General features: G+C 38.0%; 2 protein-coding genes across 7 annotated transcripts in view; both read right to left on the bottom strand.

Annotated features, from left to right (window-relative positions):
- LOC121372633 overlaps positions 1-20,848 on the bottom strand; it is a 59,530-nt gene that overhangs the window by 11,380 nt on the left and 27,302 nt on the right. For 3 of the 4 annotated variants that reach the window (XM_041499070.1, XM_041499068.1, XM_041499071.1), the window contains 2 exons: positions 4,572-4,668; positions 2,046-2,129 (listed from right to left, as the gene is read on the bottom strand). In XM_041499070.1, coding sequence (XP_041355004.1) covers positions 2,046-2,129; positions 4,572-4,668 — 181 coding nt within the window. The remainder of the gene's footprint in view (positions 1-2,045; positions 2,130-4,571; positions 4,669-20,848) is intronic. The other variant, XM_041499069.1, reaches the window with a different exon arrangement.
- LOC121372634 lies at positions 5,737-19,270 on the bottom strand. 3 transcript variants are annotated; one of them, XR_005957959.1, is made up of 4 exons: positions 18,491-19,270; positions 13,743-13,836; positions 7,864-8,761; positions 5,737-7,405 (listed from the first exon to the last, which is right to left on the bottom strand). XR_005957959.1 is itself a non-coding variant. In XM_041499072.1 (3 exons), the coding sequence occupies exons 2-3, from the start codon at positions 8,087-8,089 to the stop codon at positions 7,143-7,145; spliced, it is 489 nt and encodes a 162-aa protein (XP_041355006.1). In that variant the 5' UTR covers positions 8,090-8,761; positions 18,491-19,246; the 3' UTR covers positions 5,739-7,142. The 3 variants fall into 3 exon arrangements, 2 of the variants coding, with proteins under 2 accessions (XP_041355006.1, XP_041355008.1); XM_041499072.1 differs by lacking the exon at positions 13,743-13,836 and having other exon boundaries at positions 5,739-7,405; positions 18,491-19,246; XM_041499074.1 differs by lacking the exon at positions 18,491-19,270 and having other exon boundaries at positions 5,739-7,405; positions 13,743-13,843.

The raw sequence follows: 20,848 nt of genomic DNA, 5'->3' as shown, positions 1-20,848 counted from the left end.
CCACAAATAAACGTCACTGTATACAAGAAAGTCACATGACATGCTGTCAAAGTTGAAGGTTGTCAAACATGGATTTTACACATTAGAACATTCGTTTAATAGTGTGTGAATCCACCCCTGGCGCGAATACACTCGACACATCGTTGCCTCATGCTGTTGATCAGACGTCTGAAGAACTCTTGGGGAATGGCCTGCCACTCTGCCATAAGAAGTTGACCCAGATCATGAAGGTTGACCGGAGGGGCATGGTTATCCCTAACTCTCCTGCCTAATTCGTCCCAGGCGTGCTCTATTGGGGCCAAGTCAGGCGAATATGCTGGCCAATCCATCCTGGCGATACCTTGTTGTCTGAGAAAGTCCGTTACCACCCTGGCGCAGTGGGGTCTAGCATTGTCATCCTGCAGAACTGCCCCGCCGCCAATCTGCTGAAGGCCTGGGAGAACCAACGGCCGGATAATCAATCTCATTCAGATAGCGGATTCCATTCAGATTGCCATCCACCACATAGAGGGGGGTCCTGTGGTGGATAGAGATGCCGCCCCACACCATGACGCTGCCACCACCGAACCGGTGACGTTGTCTAACGTTAACGTCAGCGAAGCGCTCCCCAGGACGTCTGTAGACACGAACCCGGCCGTCGTTGAACTGGAGACTAAACCTGGACTCATCAGTGAACATCACTCGACCCCAATGAACACGTTTCCACCGCAGATGAAGCGTGCACCAGTGACGACTGGCCGTTCTGTGACGTGGTAGGAGTGGTGGTCGAACAGCCTGGCGACGGCAGCGTAGATTATTGGCTCTCAGATGATTGCGTATGGTTTGATCACACTCGAGTTCCAGTCGCAGTCCGCAGATTGTCACGTAATCGGCGTGCAGTGGTTGTGCGTTGACGTAGAGCCATATTGGTGATGTAGAGGTCCTCTCTATTTGTAGTGCTTCGGGGTCTTCCCGAACGTGGACGATTTCGAACAGAATTCGTTGCTTGGTACCGTTGCCACAGTCGGCCAACGACACTCTGACTGACACCAAGTCTCAGTTGAAGTCGTACCATTGTCGAATTTGGAGTGTGCACCGTACACGAACGCAAGCTCCAATTATACGGAAATTCAGCATTGGGAACATGGAATACACGTGCAAAGCGTGCAAATGAAGCGATTTGTGAAAAAGCAAGTTATGGGCACTTAGCAGACCTTTCGCTTTCGCCCTAATTTACGTGCAAATGTAAGCATGTTTTCGCCATTAGAACTAGTCGACAGTGTCATTGACAGTGGATTTTAATTCATTTATGGGTTGCTTAGACCCACTTTCGTCAAAATGGAACAATACCATGCGTGACATTATGGTCTAGCTAATATAATTGACATTCAGAAAATAATGTCGAAAATATCGTCTGACCCTTAAATTCTTTTGAGTAGTATATACATGTGTATTCAAAAATATATAGCGGGCGAGATGTTGCCCAGTGGTAAAGTGCTCACTTGATGCGCGGTCGGTTTGGGATCGATCCTTGTCAGTGGGCCCATTGGGCTATTTCTCACTCCAGCCAATGCACTACGACTGATACATCAAAGGCCGTGGTATGTGGTATCCTGTCTATGGGATGGTGCATATAAAAGATCCCTTGCTGCAAACCGAAGAGAGTAGCCCATGAAGTGGCGACAGCGGGTTTCCTCCTTCAATATCTCTGTGGTCCTTAACCATATGTCTGACGCCATATAACCATAAATAAAAAGCGTTGAGTGCGTCGTTAAATAAAACATTTCCTTCCTTCCTTCAAAAATATGGTATGTTATCTGTACTATTTTATTAGTAATAGTAATAAGTTTCTTGTATTATCAGATATGCTAACCCAGCCAGTGATGAATCGAGTCTGGATGAAGATGCCATACAGTCACTAGTGCCTTCTCAGTCTGTACAGTCATGTACAGTTGGAATACAGAACACTCCAGTAATGTGTGACGTTAGTGTTGGTAGTAGCAGGCCAGAGATTATTGAGGATATACAAGACTCAAATGTTGATATGCAGTTTTACACTGGCTTACCAAATTGCATTGTATCTCTTGCCCTTTTCAAAAGTCTGCTGGAATGTGGGGGAAAACTGTTGTGCACAACCATATATAGGAAGTCTGAAATATGTTTAAAAAAAAAAAAAAGGCTTAAAAGGAAACTGAGGCGTATAGATGGAATTTCTATTAGTAATGATTAGGTTAGGTTTACTTGTCAAAGACCTGGAGTTCATATTTAAAGTATCCAGCAGTACTTTTTCAAACATTTTCAACACCAGGATATCATTTATGTATACATATTTGCAAGCTTTAGTATTTTTGCCAAAGTTGGAAATTCTGAAATCACATCCAGAGTGCTTTAAATTTTTTAGTGATACCATAATTATTTTAGACTGCACCAAGATATTTATTTAAACTCCTTCTTTGGAAAACCAATCATTGACATATTCCAATTATAAATCGCATAATACCTTTAAAGTTATACCTCATTTGAATACGCATAACTGGTGCAATTGTTTTAATTTCAAAACTATGGGTGGTAGTGCTTCTGATGTTGAAATAACCAGAGCGAGTGGTTTACTTGAACAATTAGAGCTTGGTGATGCAGCAATGGTAGATAAGGGTTTTGTACATTTGAAGAGATGAAGAGATGAAGAGAGGAGTGAAAATGTATTGTCCACCATTCAAATGTAAAGAACAATTTTCAAAAACTGAAGTCGAAATAACAAGATGAATTGCAGAAATGAAAATGGAACAGATACAAAAATTCCGGATTCTTCAGGGAGTTATGCCACTTGCTCTTAGTAACACAGCTGCTGTTTTGTGTGTGGTGCATTGACAAATTTATTGCCACCATTAGTAACTTAAAGATGTTATCTTGAGTTTTCAGAAGTGTTCTGTTCATTCCCTTCAATACCAGTTAAACATATCCTACTTTTCTCACAAATTTAAAAAATGTAATTTGGAGGTTGCTAGAAAAAATAAATTGATACATACAACATTATTGGAGGTAAAAGTCCATGTTAAGCTACTACAAAATCTTCAGATGGTCAGAACTGTTTAAATGACTAAAACATTGGGGAGTGTCCCTTTAAGTTTCAAGAACATGTTTAAATGTCAAACAACCAGAATCTATTTTAATATTTTCTTATTCAGCTGGATGTGTAACAGATATTTAAAGTGTCTATAATGAGGTAAAATGACATGCAAATTTTCAATGAATCTGTTCGTTGTTAGTCAATTTTAACAGTCACGGCGTGTTTTATATACCTTTTAGCTAATGCATACTTATTTCCGCTGATTACTGCCTTTTTCAAATTCAATATATTTTCAAATGTAGTTTCTCCAGATGATAAGATATTCGACGAATCCATACCATAGAAACTTGATGACACTGTGATCGAAAGCTTGTTGTAATCAATAAATGTCTACTGTTGTTTTTAAATAACATTTTGTTAAAATAGCAGACACCCCCTCCCCCCCCCCCCCCCCCCCCCCCCCCCCCCCCCCCCCCATATCCGATAAACATTCAGTACTATTTTTGTTTCGTTTTATTTTGTTTTAACATCACCCTATCCTACCTACGCATTTTGGTTCACGTTTTATTCCCGGCCAGGACGAAGTGAGGATTTTACCCCGCCCATAATGCAAATGTTAAAACACGAAACTATATGAGAAATACATGTAAAAAGAAGTACAAAATTTATTTTAAAGCTTAAGTTGCATCATATGCTTCTTGAAAAATACCTTATGACGTTGATATAATCAGGTATTAAAACACTTCATCAGGACCATAAATTATTATATACCCGACTTTGACCAAGTAAGTTTTTTAAAGTACCTTGTATAATATCTACATTTGATATTGAAAACGCTTGTAACAATATAGGCTACGTGTTAGTGGTTGGGACGCTAATTTATGGATATAAAAAAAGCTTTCAAATAATTATTGTAAATATTCATCATATTTTAATTTTCATGATACAATTATACTACTTGTATTATTATTATTATCTTTCTTCTTTTTTTTTCTTTCTCTTTTAGGGGTTTGTATGTAGGCTAGTGCGTGCCTTAGAGGGTTTGGGTTTCTTGGGGTTTTTTTTTTTTTTTGGGGGGGGGGGGTTGGGGGGTATATAGTGTGGTATATTGAGAGTAATTAAATTATCCTGTCATCAAGTGCCTATGATCCATAATGGCGTCTTGGCAGTCGAACGTAAACGTTACCTACCCACAGGGGAGATAACTCTAAAGTACAATCAATTACTGAAAAAGTGATATTCACCATACACTGGGTACATGACGTTTCTGTTTTAAGAATGCCGGAAAAATTCCAATGCAAAATTGCTATTGAATTCTTTTCTTTCTTTCTTTTTGTTTGAACATTACTAATGCACCTGAATGTGTCTGAAGAAAATCTTGTGATTAAAAAATTGTACCTTTTACGAAATATGGATCTCAAGTGAAATTACGGTGAGATATGCTATATAGATTGTGTACGAAGCCAAAACAAGGGTGCGAAAAGTGACTGTCGTCGACCTTAATAAGGAACGCAACATGGTTTACCTTCGGCAGAAACACCAAGCAGTCAACACCATCGCAATCAGAAGTAACACTGAAGTTACGGTAATCATTATAGCGACCTTTGAAGACAAACTTAGACCTAAAAACAAATAGATGTCATAAATATAAATAAAATGTGCATTTTCTCTAAATAAAAAGGTTTTGATCATCGGCTCGTTATTTCGTTAGATTTACTTTTTATTACATACCTGTTAAATCTTACTATATAAATACAGTCCTGAATACAAAAATGAAACCGACCTCGGTGGCGTCGTGGTTAAGCCATCGGTCTACATGCTGGTAGGTACTGGGTTCGGATCCCAGTCGAGGCATGGGATTTTTAATCCAGATACCGACTCCAAACCCTGAGTGAGTGCTTCGCAAGGCTCAGTGGGTAGGTGTAAACCACTTGCACCGACCAGTGATCCATAACTGGTTCAACAAAGGCCATGGTTTGTGCTATTCTGCCTGTGGGAAGCGCAAATAAAAGATCCCTTGCTGCCTGTCGTAAAAGAGTAGCCTATGTGGCGACAGCGGGTTTCCTCTAAAAAAAACAGTGTCAGAATGACCATATGTTTGACGTCCAATAGCCGATGATAAGATAAAAAAATCAATGTGCTCTAGTGGTGTCGTTAAATAAAACAAACTTTACTTTATAAAAATGAAATACACTTTTCCGTATTCAACTCAACTGCCGGAACTATGACGTATTCAATGCTACTATTAATAGCACATGGTTACCGGGGATGCCCTTAGCGATATGTAAACAAAGTTGGTACTTGGTTTGAATTGCCTATTAAAGCAATTAACGGTTATGCATGTTTAAAATGCTACTCTCGAGTGCCTAATAAACATAGGGGCTGAATAAGCATAGGATCTGGAAAATGTTCTAAAATCAATTAAAAGTAGGGTGCCAGAGAATTTTGCTACTGTACAAAATTTTATTTGTATTGCAAAACGGTCTGGGTCCAAATCAGTTTGGTCATTATAGATTAATTAGGAGATAATCATATCAAGTTTTTAGATTTGCGGGTGTTATTGTCTATTTGATCCCACAAATGTCATTCGGTCAAAAATTACCTTTGCGGGATCAAATAGACAATAACCCTCGCAAATCTAAAAACTCCATTAGGTTTCCTCCTAAATCACTATTTAGCATATCATGGCAGGCGTATCGGATAGGGATATTAATTATGTAGATCTATAGGTCACAGCTCTATAGTCCGAAGGTTCAATGGTAAGAAGGTTCAATAGTCCGAAGGTTCAATGGTCCGAAGGTTCGGTAGTCCGAAGGTTTATAGATTAGGCTATAATCACGAAAAATGGCAAAAGAACCGTGTCAAGTGCACTAAAATGTGAATACTTTACAGTATTCACTAGGCGTACCTCTGTGTAAAATGTTTTACGCAACTATGTTATCTTATCAATTTCTATTGTCAGATGACGTACAAATCAACAGTGTATATTACGTAACTCGAGCGACATATATAACTTGGTTCAAAGTACCTTTTAATTTCTCTTTAAACTGTATGTTAAATATAAAGATATATTCGTGACAGATATCAATTATCTTGCATTGTGATTAAAATTGTGTTCACCTCATGTTCGCTCCCATTGGCGTAGCCAGGATTTTATATTGGAGGGGACCACAATGCATCGAGGGTCGACTACATTGTTTTTGAAACTGTTAATATGGAAGGAAGGAAATATGGTGAAGGATCTCACCGATATTGAGACAGGAAACCCGCTGCCGCCACTTCATGGGCTACTCTTTACGATTTTATTTTTTACACCAGTTGTGCAGCATGAATGGAATGAAAATTAGCCCATCGACGGGGATCGACCGTGCACCAAGCGAGCGCTGTACCACTGAGCTACGGCCCGGCCCCATGTTAATAGGACGACAAACATAAAGAATGTGGCTGAGGAAAAATAGTTTGCTTGTGGAGAGCATAGTGTTCCTACCCCCTCCCCAGGCAACGCCAATCTTGGCTCCTTAGGTTTGAAGCAACCTGGAAGCTAAAAGGTATGTAACGATCGTCCATATTATATTCTCTGTTTATCCAAGAGCATTCTAAAGTGGTCACGATTTAAAGGCTTTGTGATGCTATTAATCTATAATTATATAAATAATATAACAAGAAGAATGCCCCTTTTAATGGTGGATATTTTAAAACATAAGCCACACCTGGATAGACTAGTAGTATAGTATAATACACGAGTTAACAAACAAACAATGTCAGTTTTTAATTAAAATAACTTTATTGAAATACATAACAGTTAAAGCTCCTATATCTGGGTTTCCATGTTATAATGTCGAATACTAATGCAAAATAAAAGCACAGCTGCACCTATATTACATATCGTCAAAAACCTATTACTCAATTCGCAAGACGTAAAAGTGGAGTTATGTCTGGATTTTGATTTAGTAGTCGATGTTATAACATGGCAGCCGGATATAGCAGCTTTAACAAGTACTACAACACATAAAACGACTCGCACAATCCATACTGTTAAACAGTTGGTAATGTTTTTAGATCCAAAAGACTTATCCAAAAGACTTCCCCACAAGCTTCAAACAAATGCTCGAACAGCACAGGTAACTGCTGTCCAATAGTCTTCCAACGTACACCGCCCATTATTGTAGGACTGTTTGAGGCGAATTATCCGATCTTCGAGTGTGCGCCACTTTTTTCTTCGACGGTTTGGTGGATTTCCTCTGCGTGCTGCCGCCGCTGAAACCTCCAAAAGTTGCTGCTCGTCTTTCAGCTTCCGGATGAACATCCACAGAGACGGATGGCGTCTTCCTACAGCAGAATTCCACTTGTAGTGAAAACCTGAAATAATAACAGTAATATTATTAGCAAACCATATACATTAATGGCTGTTATTTTTTGTTTTGTTTTTTTGTTTTCAAAGGTATGTTTTAGCTAATATATTGAGGTGCCGTTATAGCCAAATCGCTTCCGTTTTAGCCAAAGTGAGACGCGATTTATATTCATTCTGTTAAGCTGTTGGTTATCATATATATATGTATTTATCAACATTGTTAGTATTATTAAATTCTACTAGTAAACGACATTATTTAGTTGTACCTTTATAATCGCGTGTAATTAGAGAAGTAACTTTACACAAAACTACGTTTTGATCATTATGTTACTTTAAGAATAATGTATTATTAGGAGAATGAATTATAGTCTATATTCAGTCCTATAATTTGGCCACTGAATTAAACTCGCTTCTAAAATCGGGAGCTTGTATAATTACACTAGTAAAGTTAGTAAAGATGTTTTACCTTCAACATAGCTGTTCGTGTGTCGCATACCCTGTTGAACACGTTCCACATATGCGGAGGGAAATTCCCTTGTAGATAATTCCTGTCCATGTACATAATGAACTCTTGCAGAGCAGGATAACGATGAATCAGCTGTGTTGTTCTCCGGGATGTTGCCAAAAGCTGAAAGTTTTGTCGTACAAGCGGTATCGGAAGGTACCCAATTGCGAGGAATTTCCGTATACATTTTCTGAGGTGTCGGCGGTGTGCATAAGGAAGTGCCGGTTCTTGGACCCTACGTCAAAGACTTTTTAAAAAATGGAAATAGCAACCCCATATTTGCGCTTGTGAAATTTCAGTTTCGACAGCAGTAATGATGGCCTGTTCAAAGTCCGACACAACATGCTGAGGTCAAAATCTGTGACCAGTGCATGCTCTTACTTTGCCTTTCACATGTTGCAGCAACTGTCTGTACTGTCCTATTTGTTTACCTGTAGTAAGGCACACAACAAATGGAAGAACTCGTCCATTGTACATACCATGTATCGTGACAAATTGTGTATATGGTACTGGACATGTTTTAAACGTCACATCTATGTAAATCGTTTTACAAGTTTGGAACATCTGAAAGTTTCCGTCTGTTCCAAAAATGAGTATGCCCCAGACATTGTCCAGGTGCGTTTCCATTCGCCATCTATTTCAACGTCCTCAACATCATGAGGCACAGGCGGCTGTAGTTTGGATCATAGCGTGTTGAAATCCGAAATGCAGTCAACATCAACATTGGTGTCTCTGACGACGTCATTGTACACACGTCTTATTGGCTTCGTACAATTCAACTTGATGGCGCTTTCCATTTCACTTGTCAATGAATCAGCCTCTATCATGTCAGTGTCAGCGCATAGTGATGTTCGCTCTCCTGCAATTTAAAATGTAATTTGTAGTTATTTATTACAAACCAAATACATGTACTGAGATAGGACATTTAAGTGCAACAATGACAAAACTTGTAAATGAGCAATTATCTTTAACTACTTCAATTCGTCAACCACTAAGACAAATGAATGGATGTCATATAATCGTCAGAAGATTATGCACACACACACACACACACCCCCCCCCCCCCCACCAAAAGAAAGACAGTTTAATGTATTATTAGTCCACCCAGCTATAGCAGCGTGCTCTATAAATTATTGTACTGTCAATAATAACACACATGACGACACTTTTGAGAGTTGTAATTATTTAAACAAATATTACAACGAGAATGCAGGGGCATCGGAGGGAATACTTTTAGAACGCAATCTTTAACTGTATCGCTGCATAGCATTTCTGAGACATATATATATATATATATATATATATATAGAGAGAGAGAGAGAGAGAGAGAGAGAGAGAGAGAGAGAGAGAGAGAGAGAGAGAGAGAGAGAGAGAGAGAGAGACAGAGAGAGAGAGAGAGCAGAGCAGGGCCGTACCCTTCGGGGGAGGGGGGCAGTTGCCCACCTGAGGATCTCACTTTCTGGGCCCCGAGAGGGGAGGGGGGGGGGGGGGATTCGTCACGAGTATTCTTTAAAGGCGCTTAATCACGGATTTAGTGGGCCTTATTTCTGTAAATATGGATTATAAATGGAAATTACATTCATTTGTAATACCAAACCAGTGTTCGAGATTAACGGTATCACGATATCCCGGGGATACCAGAATTTAATTTTGGATACCAGACTTCAATGACCCAGTATCTTACCGAGGTACCATATAAGGTTGTGGGGTTTTTTTTAATCCTGCGTTTTTATTTTTCGCTGAAACAATGAAGTCGTCATTCACTGGTGAAGTTAAGTTAACAGTACTCAGTCTAAAGCTATGCCATAACAAAATATCTCCCTCAACTCGTGCGATTCCCAGTCTGGAGCTCTACGCGGTAAGACGTGTTTGTTTCGCTTGTGCACACTGCACGTGCTTTCGTGTGCTCGACTTGGGGGTCGTTCATTTCGTTGTTTTTGTCAGCGAAATGAAGTTTTCTTCTGGGATGTATGCGGCCATTGAAACTGATTGAACGCTGGAACGCTTCTCGTTTCGACAGCCTGCACCACCAAGTTGGATTCTTTTTTAGCGAGATTTCTTGCCTCCACGTCATTTCTCCGTCTGACTGTCGACTTGTTTTTTTCGTGACTCGTATGACGGCCATTCTGCAGAACGCCACGGTTGTTCGCGTTTAGTCTCTACATGTCCGAGCCTGTCCTAGCAGCACTGGAAGATTGACCGCCCCACTCTAACAAGAAATAGGAAGCGGGGTCGGCCCCTACTACTCTTTTTCTAGACTTTACCTTGCTTTATAGTGATACCATCTCGTATCCTCCGGAGTCTAGCCCGTCCGCACCACTATACCAACCCATGACGACTGGACTATACCCTAGTCTGATACTCTCTCTCTCTCGTTCAGACGGATCCGGCTTCTCAAGATCTGTATTTCAGCACAGCACTACACCTTCAACGTCTATCGACTGTCAATCTAGGGGTTTTCTTGACGGGATGCAACCCATCTCGTCCCTTTAAGCTGTGCACCCAAACGGCCTTAACGAGGCCACTCGCGTGAACATATCGATCGGACTTTAAACTTTTAGATCTGCGTTCAAAATTTTATGTCGAAATTACTCTCTTTTTTTAAATATTATTAAATAGTCCGATCCTCTCTTCTTTCTCTTATTTAATTTTGGACTGTCCTTCTAAAATGCTCCAAATTATATAAATATTCGGCCGAGCAGTCAATTCTTTTTTATTTTTGGCTTGTAACCTTTTTCTTTTTTTTCTTTAATTTATTAACTTTTTTACTAATTGCTATTTTCAAAATTCTGCCCATTTTCACCTCCCCCCCCCCCCCCCCTCCATCCCGAGTCAGGCCACCGATCTTATCGGAGGTCGGACTCGGGATGGGCGTGTTCGAAACCCTAGTGGTATATGGGCACGTTAAACTAGTTATCATCATCAACTCGTACCCAATCTAATTAAAATTAGATCCACTATTACATGTGGATCTAACAGCAGCCCGATGGAGCTCATGTCCAGTTGACCTTTCGTTCGACCAATCAAAATCTTACTTGCAGAATCATGACAGTGATTTGAAAAGAATTTGAAAAACATTCGGGATTATGCCGAGGGTATACGAAATGATTCGGGTGAATTACGAAGTATGCCGGAAACTAATTTCAGTATAAAATTTTATATAAAATTCGTTTCAAGACGATAAAAAACCGTGATGGTATAGCCATAAAATCTGTTATACTAGTATACAATCCAGAGTTTATTACTGCACCCCCCCCCCCCCCCCCCCCCCTGTTTTTTAATGCTGAAATCGACCAACAAGTATGCCTATTGCATAAATTTCGGGAGCATACAAATTCCAAAAATACCGGTCGAGACTATTTATAGATTCGACTAGTATTTTTAGAATTTGTATTTTCCCGAATAACGTTATAAAAGGCGAAGTGTAATTGGTCGATATTTAAATTGTTATTTATAGATGAAATGTCACTTGGACATGGGAGTCCATGCAATGCTGTTAGATCTACTGGTGAGACCAGTAGAGATAATTTTAATCAGATTGAACTCGTACCCAGTCTAATGTTACACTGGAGCAATAGCGACGAAGCAAAAGACTGGGAACTGCTAAGTCACTATTGTTTTTATTGGATGTTTTCTCCCTTCAAATTTTATTTGAGATATTGATTCCACATCTGCAGAATATTGATACAGGTAGGTTTATCATTAGTAATGTCAGAAACACTTATAGATTACTGCTAAATATTAATTTGTGTCAGTATTACTCAAAAACAGATGTAGCAAATCTTTTTGCCGATTCCGTTTGATTGCGAATTTCACAAATTCCGCGATTTCAATTGAGGCGTAGCAATAGAATAGAACGAGAACAGTGTCGTCCAAGTTTGTTACGATGTTATTTATGAATTTCATTTAAGTGGGATACTAAATTCTCAGGTGGGATACCAGATTTTGAAATGTTAGTATCCAGCTGGGATACTGCCCAAAATGTTTAATCTCGAAAACTGCAAACCTAGTTATTGTATGACCCAAAACATTTTAATTGAACTACGATCGAGGGAATTCCATGACACGCTTCTTTTTTAAAATTTCGAAGTCTTCTTGTGAAAAGTCATAAAAATACAGCAAAACAGACTCGTAGTGATGAGGCATATATACGACAATCGTATACTATATTTTAGAATTGTATATAAACAACCGCCGTGTATAGAGTCTTGGTAAATGAGGGCAGGCTATATAATAAAATAATAATTTAAAAATATTATTTCATGGCGAAAATAACTGCGAATACGCTGAAATAAAATAATAAACAGTCGGAACATGAACTCACCATTTATTATTATTATTATTATTATTATTATCAGGCGCGTGCGCATGGAATTTAGCAGGGGAGTCTAGACGGTTACAACGCTATAGTGCTTGGTTCGAAACTTATAACATGTTTTCCAGCGTCACAAATGTGGCATACGACCAGCCAGTCATTTTTCGTTAAACGTTTGCAAATTATTTTGACTGATTCGCAAAGTGGTCATTCGGTTTAATGTACAGCGTTAATAAAAAACCCACAAAAAACAAACAAACAAACAAACAAACAAACAAAACAACCGAACAAACAAAACAGTATAGGGGCCTACTGTCGCATGTTTTGCCGTCCAAAGGTTGGCTTAATTATTACTTAACCCAGTTGAATCCAGTTCTACGCGTAGGGACAAGTTCAGCCTGCCGTTTGTGCATGTGTGCATGCACGTTAATCTTGCATTTTTATGGACCCCGACCCCCCCCCCCCCCCCTCCGATAAAACACCGCCCCCGCCACCCAAAAAGGTAGTAGTAGGCTAATAATAATAATAATAATAAGAAGAATTAATAATAATAATAATACACTATTATTATTATTATTATTATTATATCATTATTACATGTATGATAATGTTGGTAAAATCACGTCGCGGTGGGGTGGGTGGGGGTTACAGAAACATTACATAAATTTAGAGGGGGACCCGGGAGTGGTCTCAGCGTTACTGGTATAAAAAAAAAAAAAGTATTTTGAGTTTTATTGCCCCTTTCAATTTTGCGCATTTGAAATATAACTAACACAGCAAAATAACCTTTTAGTCATATTTATTTGCGGTAAAATTAACTTAAAAAAAAAAAAAAAAAAAAAATCCTAAGGAGCCTCAAAATTGCAATCAGAGAAAACATTATTAAGTTCAAGCCCTGTTAGTTTGTGTACTGTCCAAAGTTGGTTTCTCTTTCAGATAATCTACCTCAGCAGCTGATAATTTATAATTTTTATTTTTATTTATTTATTATTTATTTATTATTATTATTATTATTATTATTATTATTATTATTATTATTATTATTATTATTATTATTAATAATATTTTGTTAGTATTGTCAGGGCAATATTACGCTATTCGAAGATTTATATACAACATATATATTTTGTTATATTATTGAAATAAGCCATAATTAGTAATTGCAAACTGTCTGATCACTATTACTTGTTTCGGGTTTTTTATTGTTTGTAGAACGTATACCATTTAATACCATCCACAAATTAAATTTTTTATTTTTTTATTTTTTTTTTAAATCTATAAATGAAGAAATAAAGAACGAAAGAAAAGAACAAACAAGTAAATAAATAAACATGTGCACAAATTGTTGACATTCTAAAAATGACTATTATTAATGAATCGATTTGCGTTTCGTAGAACATCTATTAAAATCAGCTTTCGGGAATTTTTATCAGACGTTTTAATATTTTAAGCTATTTTAAAGGAAAATAAACCAAGGTTTATTGTGATAGACTACTTTCAACTGGGTGTTTACTTAATTAGTTACGTTATATGTGGTTGTGCTGCGACAGGGTGAGGATGACTGCCCATGGAATCAAGCTTGATACGACTGGTTGGCTGCCCGTCTGCAGTCGTAACCACTAAAAAAAGAAAAGAAAGTTTGCCACGGTACCATTGGTGGACTTTCACACCTGTGACAAAACAAGATATTGTCAAGCGTTTCTTAGTTGAATTCAGACCCGTGATAACGCTGTATATGCATTCAGAGGAACGCAAGTGTTTTATTATAAAAACCAATATATATATTATTCTTTTTTTTTACGGCAATGAATTAGGACACAAAACTGGAGTATGGTGCAGCGCCCTTTTGTATTGCTAGCTAGAATGTTGTATTCATTGAAGTGGTTTTATAGTAAACGTAAACACGATAGATACCATTATGTGAATGTGTGTCTTCATCCCCTGGGTAACATTCATTTGATAAGCCAGACGTTATGATCCCCTGTTTCTCAAGGCAAATAATAGTTCTACTGTGATAGTAGTAGACAATGGGAGATCAGTTCTACTGACTGACCAGCACTGCTTCTAACTATAGGCACTGTTACTGGAGTTGATGCTAAACACATCTAAGTTTAGTAAATTATGATTATGAAATAAGTAATGTCATGAAGTTGCTTGTGATCCAGATGTTTATAGGGGTTTTTTGGGTGTTTTTTTGCGTATGACTAACGTTAAATTTACCTATAGATGCAAAGGCCTAAATAGTCGGGGTCGACGTTTAACATGCTTCTATTACTAAAATAAATTAATGTATAAGCTTATTATCGCTCAGTACATGTTTTTATTAATTTTAATAACTTATTTTCATTGTTATGTTTTTTTCTATTTACCCTACGTCGCAGAGGACGGTAAAGCGTTCTCGTTACACGAACTTGGTAAATCGTGTTGACACTGCGGTTATTCGGGGGATGCCCGTCACGTGACCAAAAATAATACGTCACACCTCTGCTCTCCAAATAGCCGTTATTTTTCTCTGAATTATGGACCGTTGACATAATTCAATTATTTTTTATAAAATATCAATAATAAGTGGAATATACTGGTTATGTAGATGGTTTAATAAAGTACTTTTAGGTACAAATCAAATGTATATATTGTCATATAATACTTTGTTGGATCAATAATTAGGTCAACCATCCGTGACAGAGCGCCTTTAAGATGGAAAATATCAACCGAGTCTATATTAATCGGTATTTGTCGAGGCTCTGCCGAGACAAATACCGATTAACTAGACGAGGTTGGTATTTTACATATTAAAAAAAAACGAGTAGCAAATTCTACTTATACTATAACACTTCTAAAATAACATTTTAATTCATGTTTTAAAAAATCACAGTACTAAAGTCGCCACCATCGATAATATGACGTCATCACGATAGAACAGATTAGTTTGATGTCAGGCATTTTAAACATATCTTTGAAAACGTTACGCTCAGATACACGGGTCTTGTTGGTTTGTAAGCAAACGACCAATCCACAGCAACACATTACCTAGAGATCTTGCAAATTTGCATACATTATTAACCGGGTTAATAAATAAATAAATATATATATATATATATATATATACACACACACACACACACACACACACACACACACACACACACACGTGTATATATATACTTAACTCCAAAAGAAACGCGAATACGTAGATTGGAGGTTTGAGTGCACTCATTGAAATACGTCCCAAAGTTCTTAAAATAATCGTTTCTATGAAAAACTTAAACAATTCGTAAAGATGAGATTTCATGTTATTGACATGTTAAAAATCGAGGTCGCATTGTCATTTGAAATGTCAAGGCCATGGCGCTTCTTCAATGGCGTCACATGCCACTCAAACATGTCCACTAATAGCGGGTGTGTCCGCCATTGCTGGCCATGACCGCCGCACACCTCCTACCCATGGAGAGGAAGAGGTTCCTGATGAAGGCCCTGGGCACGTTGTTGTAGGTGTCCACGACGGCCTGGCGGAGCTGCTGCTGTGTCACCACGGGAGCAGGGCGTTGGTTCATCATGCGCTGAACCTCGTCCCACAAGTGCTCGATGGGGTTCAGATCCGGGCTTAAAGCTGGCCAGTCCATTGTGATGATGTTGTGCTGTGCCAGGAATGCCTGGGTGGCCCGTGCCGTGTGTGGCCTGGCGTTGTCGTGCTGGTAAACCATCTGACGGTGACCCGCGAAAAAAGGCACCACCACAGGCGTGAGCACTTCGTCGATGTAGCGCTGTGCTGTGACGCCCCTGCCGCGTCCTCGGCCGTTGTTGTCGAAGATGACAGGTTGTACACGACGTCCCCAGGATATGGCACCCCACAGCATGACGGAAGGCCCTCCCCAACGGTCCCTCTCCATAACACACGCATCTGTGAAGCGCTCACCTCGACGCCTCCACACCCTCATACGACCGTCGGCCCTATCTAAGCAGTAGCGGCTTTCGTCGGAGAAGACGATGTTCTGCCACTGTCGGTTCCGCCACTGTCGATGCAGAACAGCCCAGTTGTGTCGTGCAAGGCGGTGTCGCTGTGTGAGACGTTGTCCAATGTACGGTCGACGACAGTTCAGATGGATGGCGATCAGACGACGTCGTACCGTGGTGTAGGAAACGGGGCGGTTGTGGGTTCCCACTGTCTGCCAGGCTGTTGTGGTGGCTGGTACGAACCGATCACGCATGTGAGTTCGGACGATGTAACGGTCCTGGCGCTGTGACGTACTCTGGGACGGCCGCTACGTGGACGGTCGACGACGTTGTTGTTCTGTAGAAATCGGTCTATGAGACGGTAGATTGTCGAGACATGGACACCGAAAGCACGTGCAACCTACCTGGCATCCATTCCGGCCTCCAAATTCCCCAAAGCTCTATGTCTGGAATCAGCGTTAAGTCGTGGCATCGTTGTATCGCTACTCGTAAAATGAGTTGAACATTGCTGTCTGGCGTTTCTTTTATACCCAGGCCTGGTAGTGTTTCACGTGCAATTCGCATCTTTCATGATCCACCCGTTTTGCATTCCAGATCGATTTTGGTCGTCAATTTCAGCACGTGCGTGACGTCACACTGTACTCGTTTTTTTCATGCGTTATGTGGAATTGGATACGCTGACAAGATGGCTATTGGTCAACTTAATCGATTTGTACATAGTTTATTCAAATGTGGGTTTTTTTAATATTTTAAAATTTTCGCGTTTCTTTTGGAGTTAAGTATATATTTATTACCCCCAATAGGCACTCATAACGGGGAAAATAAAAATCATAATTTCTCAATGAGAAATTATCATGCATTGGTCTAACGAACAATACTATTGGATGATTTGACGCTTACAAACCAATGACCTTGTCGGTACTAAATATGACGTTTTCACGATTTGGCAAACACAATGACGTCATGTAGTTTAAAGAATTTGCGTTTACGGCTGTCTGTTTTTGGTGTTAAATTTATAACAAAATGTCATTTTAATGCAGTTCATTATAGATTTTGTTCCAGAATAAAGAGGACATTTGTTTTTGAAAATGATCTACGGACGTGATTAAATTACAAAGTTATAGCAATACTCAGAACAGTGCGTAAAGCGGTTTATATAATATATATATAATGTATATAATGTATGTCCTTTGTGAAATAATTTTCATTTGTCACTCGCTAAAGCTCGTGACAACTGAAAATTGTTTCACTCGGGACATACATTTGATAATAACTGGTAACTCGTTTATTATCCTCTATATATTCATGCATGCATGCATGCATGCATACATACATACATTCATACATACATACATATATTTATTTATTACCCCAGCAGGCACTTATAACGGGGAAAATAAAAATCATAATTTCTCAATGAGAAATTATTATGCATTGGTCTAAAGAACAATACCATTGGATGATTTGACGATTACAAACCAATGACCTTGTCTGTACGAAATATGACGTCATCACGACTTGGCAAACACACACAATGACGTAATGTAGTTTAAAGAGTTTGCGTTTTATAACAAAATGCCATTTTAATGCAAGTCATTATAGATTTTGTACCAGAATAAAGAGAACGTGATTAAATTACAAAGTTATAGCAATACTCAGAACAGTGCGTAAAGTGGTTTATATCGTTTCTGTGCATTGTGTCCAAAATAAAGGCTTTTAGAGAAGAAAAAAAATAGCTGAGGTAATAAATAGAATAACAAACTCGGTATTAGTTATTATCAAATTTATGTCCCGAGTGAAATAATTTTCATTTGTCACTCGCTAAAGCTTGTGACAACTGAAAATTATTTCACTCGGGACATAAATTTGATAATAACTGCTAACTCGTTTATTATCATATATATATAAAGATAAGATAGATAGAAAGATGAGATTGAAAGAGAAAGAAAGAAAGAAAACAAAACGATAACAACAAGAACATAATCTTAATAACAATTTAAAACAGTCGAACTAAGTTTTCAATGTCTGCGTACTGTATTTAAATAATAGTTTGCATCCTCAAAATATTTATTATTCTGTTTTGGCAAATAAGTTAAAATTTGTGTCTGCCTATTTACTACATCTAAAGTATTACGATTATGTCATTAAGGATGATCATAAATAATGAGCACATATCTAAAAATGTATATACATATACCACATTGTCTGTTACAACAGAGCAATGATTTCACCTTTATGTTTCAGATAAGCAATGTTCTTGTTATACACGTTCGGTTTGATTTGGAGCAATTAAGAATTAATGGGAAAAAAAATACTCACCATCAGAATTGCTATCTGGGGGTTCTCCACTGCAATATCAAATATTGATGTGTGCAAATAGGCGCGGCAGTCTCGTCTCCAACATCTCCAAAATAGTTCATCTTTTGTTGTTCTGTTTTTATGATATCGATGATTATTATAAATTAAAACACAGCCACCACGATTGCCTCTCTGTATGTATGCCATGTTTATAATGTTTTGCTTCAAACATAACGTGTCTTTATGCTTATATATACCTGTGTAACGTACCCAGAACTCCCCTTTTCATATCCAAATATGGTCATGCGGTTACTTTAATGAATTAATCTTTCTTTGACATCTGTAATAGACAATTATAAGTTTCATATTTGTATTAAAAATTGTATCAGGGTTCAGTGTATTTTGAATTTCATTCAGATATGAAAAACTATTTCCGTTTTTCTGACACTTCCGTTACCTGTTAAAACTATTATACAGTCTACTTTAACTTTCAAAATTTTAAATTGCATTCTCATCATCATATAATGTCCAAAATATGTATTCAGTTTTTCCTGTGAAACATAAAGGTTATACCTTGAGGTCAAAGCCCACAAAATACTATATCCAAATAATTCCATGTACTACCATTTTATAAACGTCTTTATTGCAAAGCCACTTATGGTGGCCCATGGGTTAGCACGTGTCCAATTTGTTTTCTGAACTTTTCAGTAACGTGTATTGTAATCAATGTACGGAAAGAAAGAAATGTTTTATTTGACGACACACTCAACATATTTTATTTATGGTTATTTGGCGTCAGACATATGGTTAAGGACCACAAAGATATTGAGAGAAGAAACCCGCTGTCACTTAATAGGCTATTATTTTCGATTAGCAGCAAAGGATCTTTTATATGCACCATCCAACAGACAGGAAAGCACATACCACAGCCTTTGGTATACCAGTCGTGGTGTATTGGCTGGAACGAGAAATAGTCAATGTACGGATGTTCAAAAGAAACTATACCAAGACTCTGAGAGACTACTAAAGAAAACCCTAAATATGTCGCTGCATGTTCCAAAGCTATATACTATTATTGATGTGAACATGTCGTTCCAAACAACCAGAAACATATTTAACTATCATTTCAAATCCATAATCCAAATTATAAAGAATTTTAAGCCATTTATTATCAGTAGTTTCTTTTGGACGTCAGTATAGAATAATATAAACGAGTTCCCGTAACAGACAATATTTAAATATTACGAGTGCTTTTTCAATCGCACATTCGCTCGCGATCATTTTGATGTACAATTGACAACGCACTGGTTGTAATATAAACGATTTCTCACGGGAGATCGTTTAGTATTCTTTAAGTACTAACTGTACATCAGGTCTACCAACTTAATGAAATGTTTGTTTTCGGATCTTAAAAACTATTTTCAAATTAAAACGTGCGCATTTACATTTTTAAAAAGGTAATATACAGCGTGCGAAACCTTTTATATACACACATACATCATACAACACACGCACTTTTATACAGTGGAACCCCTCCAAACGACCATCCATATACTAAGGCCATATGGGGATGTAATCATAAAATACTATTCTTAAGACAACTCGCTATTACGGATTCCGACTGCTAATTTTCAGAACGGTTTTACTCCACAAATGAGACTTCTACACTAAGTAACCTACAATACTGATAACAAACAATAAACTTTCATAATTAATTTACTGTTAATGGTCTGTTTATTGTGTAAGGTATACATAAGAATATCGAAAAGTATAAATTTAATATTATAAGCATCTAGAGTATGTGTATGGGTAATGTTTGCGTGCTTCCATAAAACAAAACTGTTCAAGAACGCCTATCCTGGGCACAACCTCTGAATTCACCAGAGTTCTGCCCACAACAGGAAAGCATTCGTTTTCATGAAAGTATATGTATATTCTGTACAATTCTTTGTTTAGTTTTTGAGTCAGACACGTGATACATACATTCGTTCTGTTTTTGTGGCAGTATACGTCCATGATCCCTGAAGCAGTGTTGTCTGTTGAGTCTTGTTAAGTTTCAACGTCAGGTAAATTACGACGCCGACTGATCTTTTAATTTGAAATAGGCTTGACACTGGATTAATAGTTTCTGGCATGAGTCCTTATGTAAATTGTTTTTTGACACAAGTCTCAAGAAAATCAATCTTTGGAGCGAGCTTTAGCGAGCTCCATGGATTGATTTTCTTGTAACGAGTGTCAGAAAAACCATCTACAAAAGGACGAGTGCCAGAAATATTTTCTAGCACAACCTGTCTTATAAATTTTATTATTAATTTAGTCTAACTATACTGTAAGTCTCTTCATTTTATTTTTGTAACGTGACGTCACCTCTAAGCTGAC

This window comes from Gigantopelta aegis, chromosome 4, assembly GCF_016097555.1.
Source record: "Gigantopelta aegis isolate Gae_Host chromosome 4, Gae_host_genome, whole genome shotgun sequence".
NCBI lineage: Eukaryota > Metazoa > Mollusca > Gastropoda > Neomphalida > Peltospiridae > Gigantopelta > Gigantopelta aegis.
This window is presented reverse-complemented; position numbering and strand designations above follow the sequence as displayed.

Excerpts from the sequence above, each read along its gene's own strand:
- LOC121372634 (XM_041499072.1), bottom strand. The coding sequence starts at position 8,089 with ATGTATACGGAAATTCCTCGCAATTGGGTACCTTCCGATACCGCTTGT. Across the intron at positions 7,406-7,863 it reads CACGAACAGCTATGTTGAAG|GTTTTCACTACAAGTGGAAT; the intron begins GTAAAACATCTT and ends TTATTATTTCAG.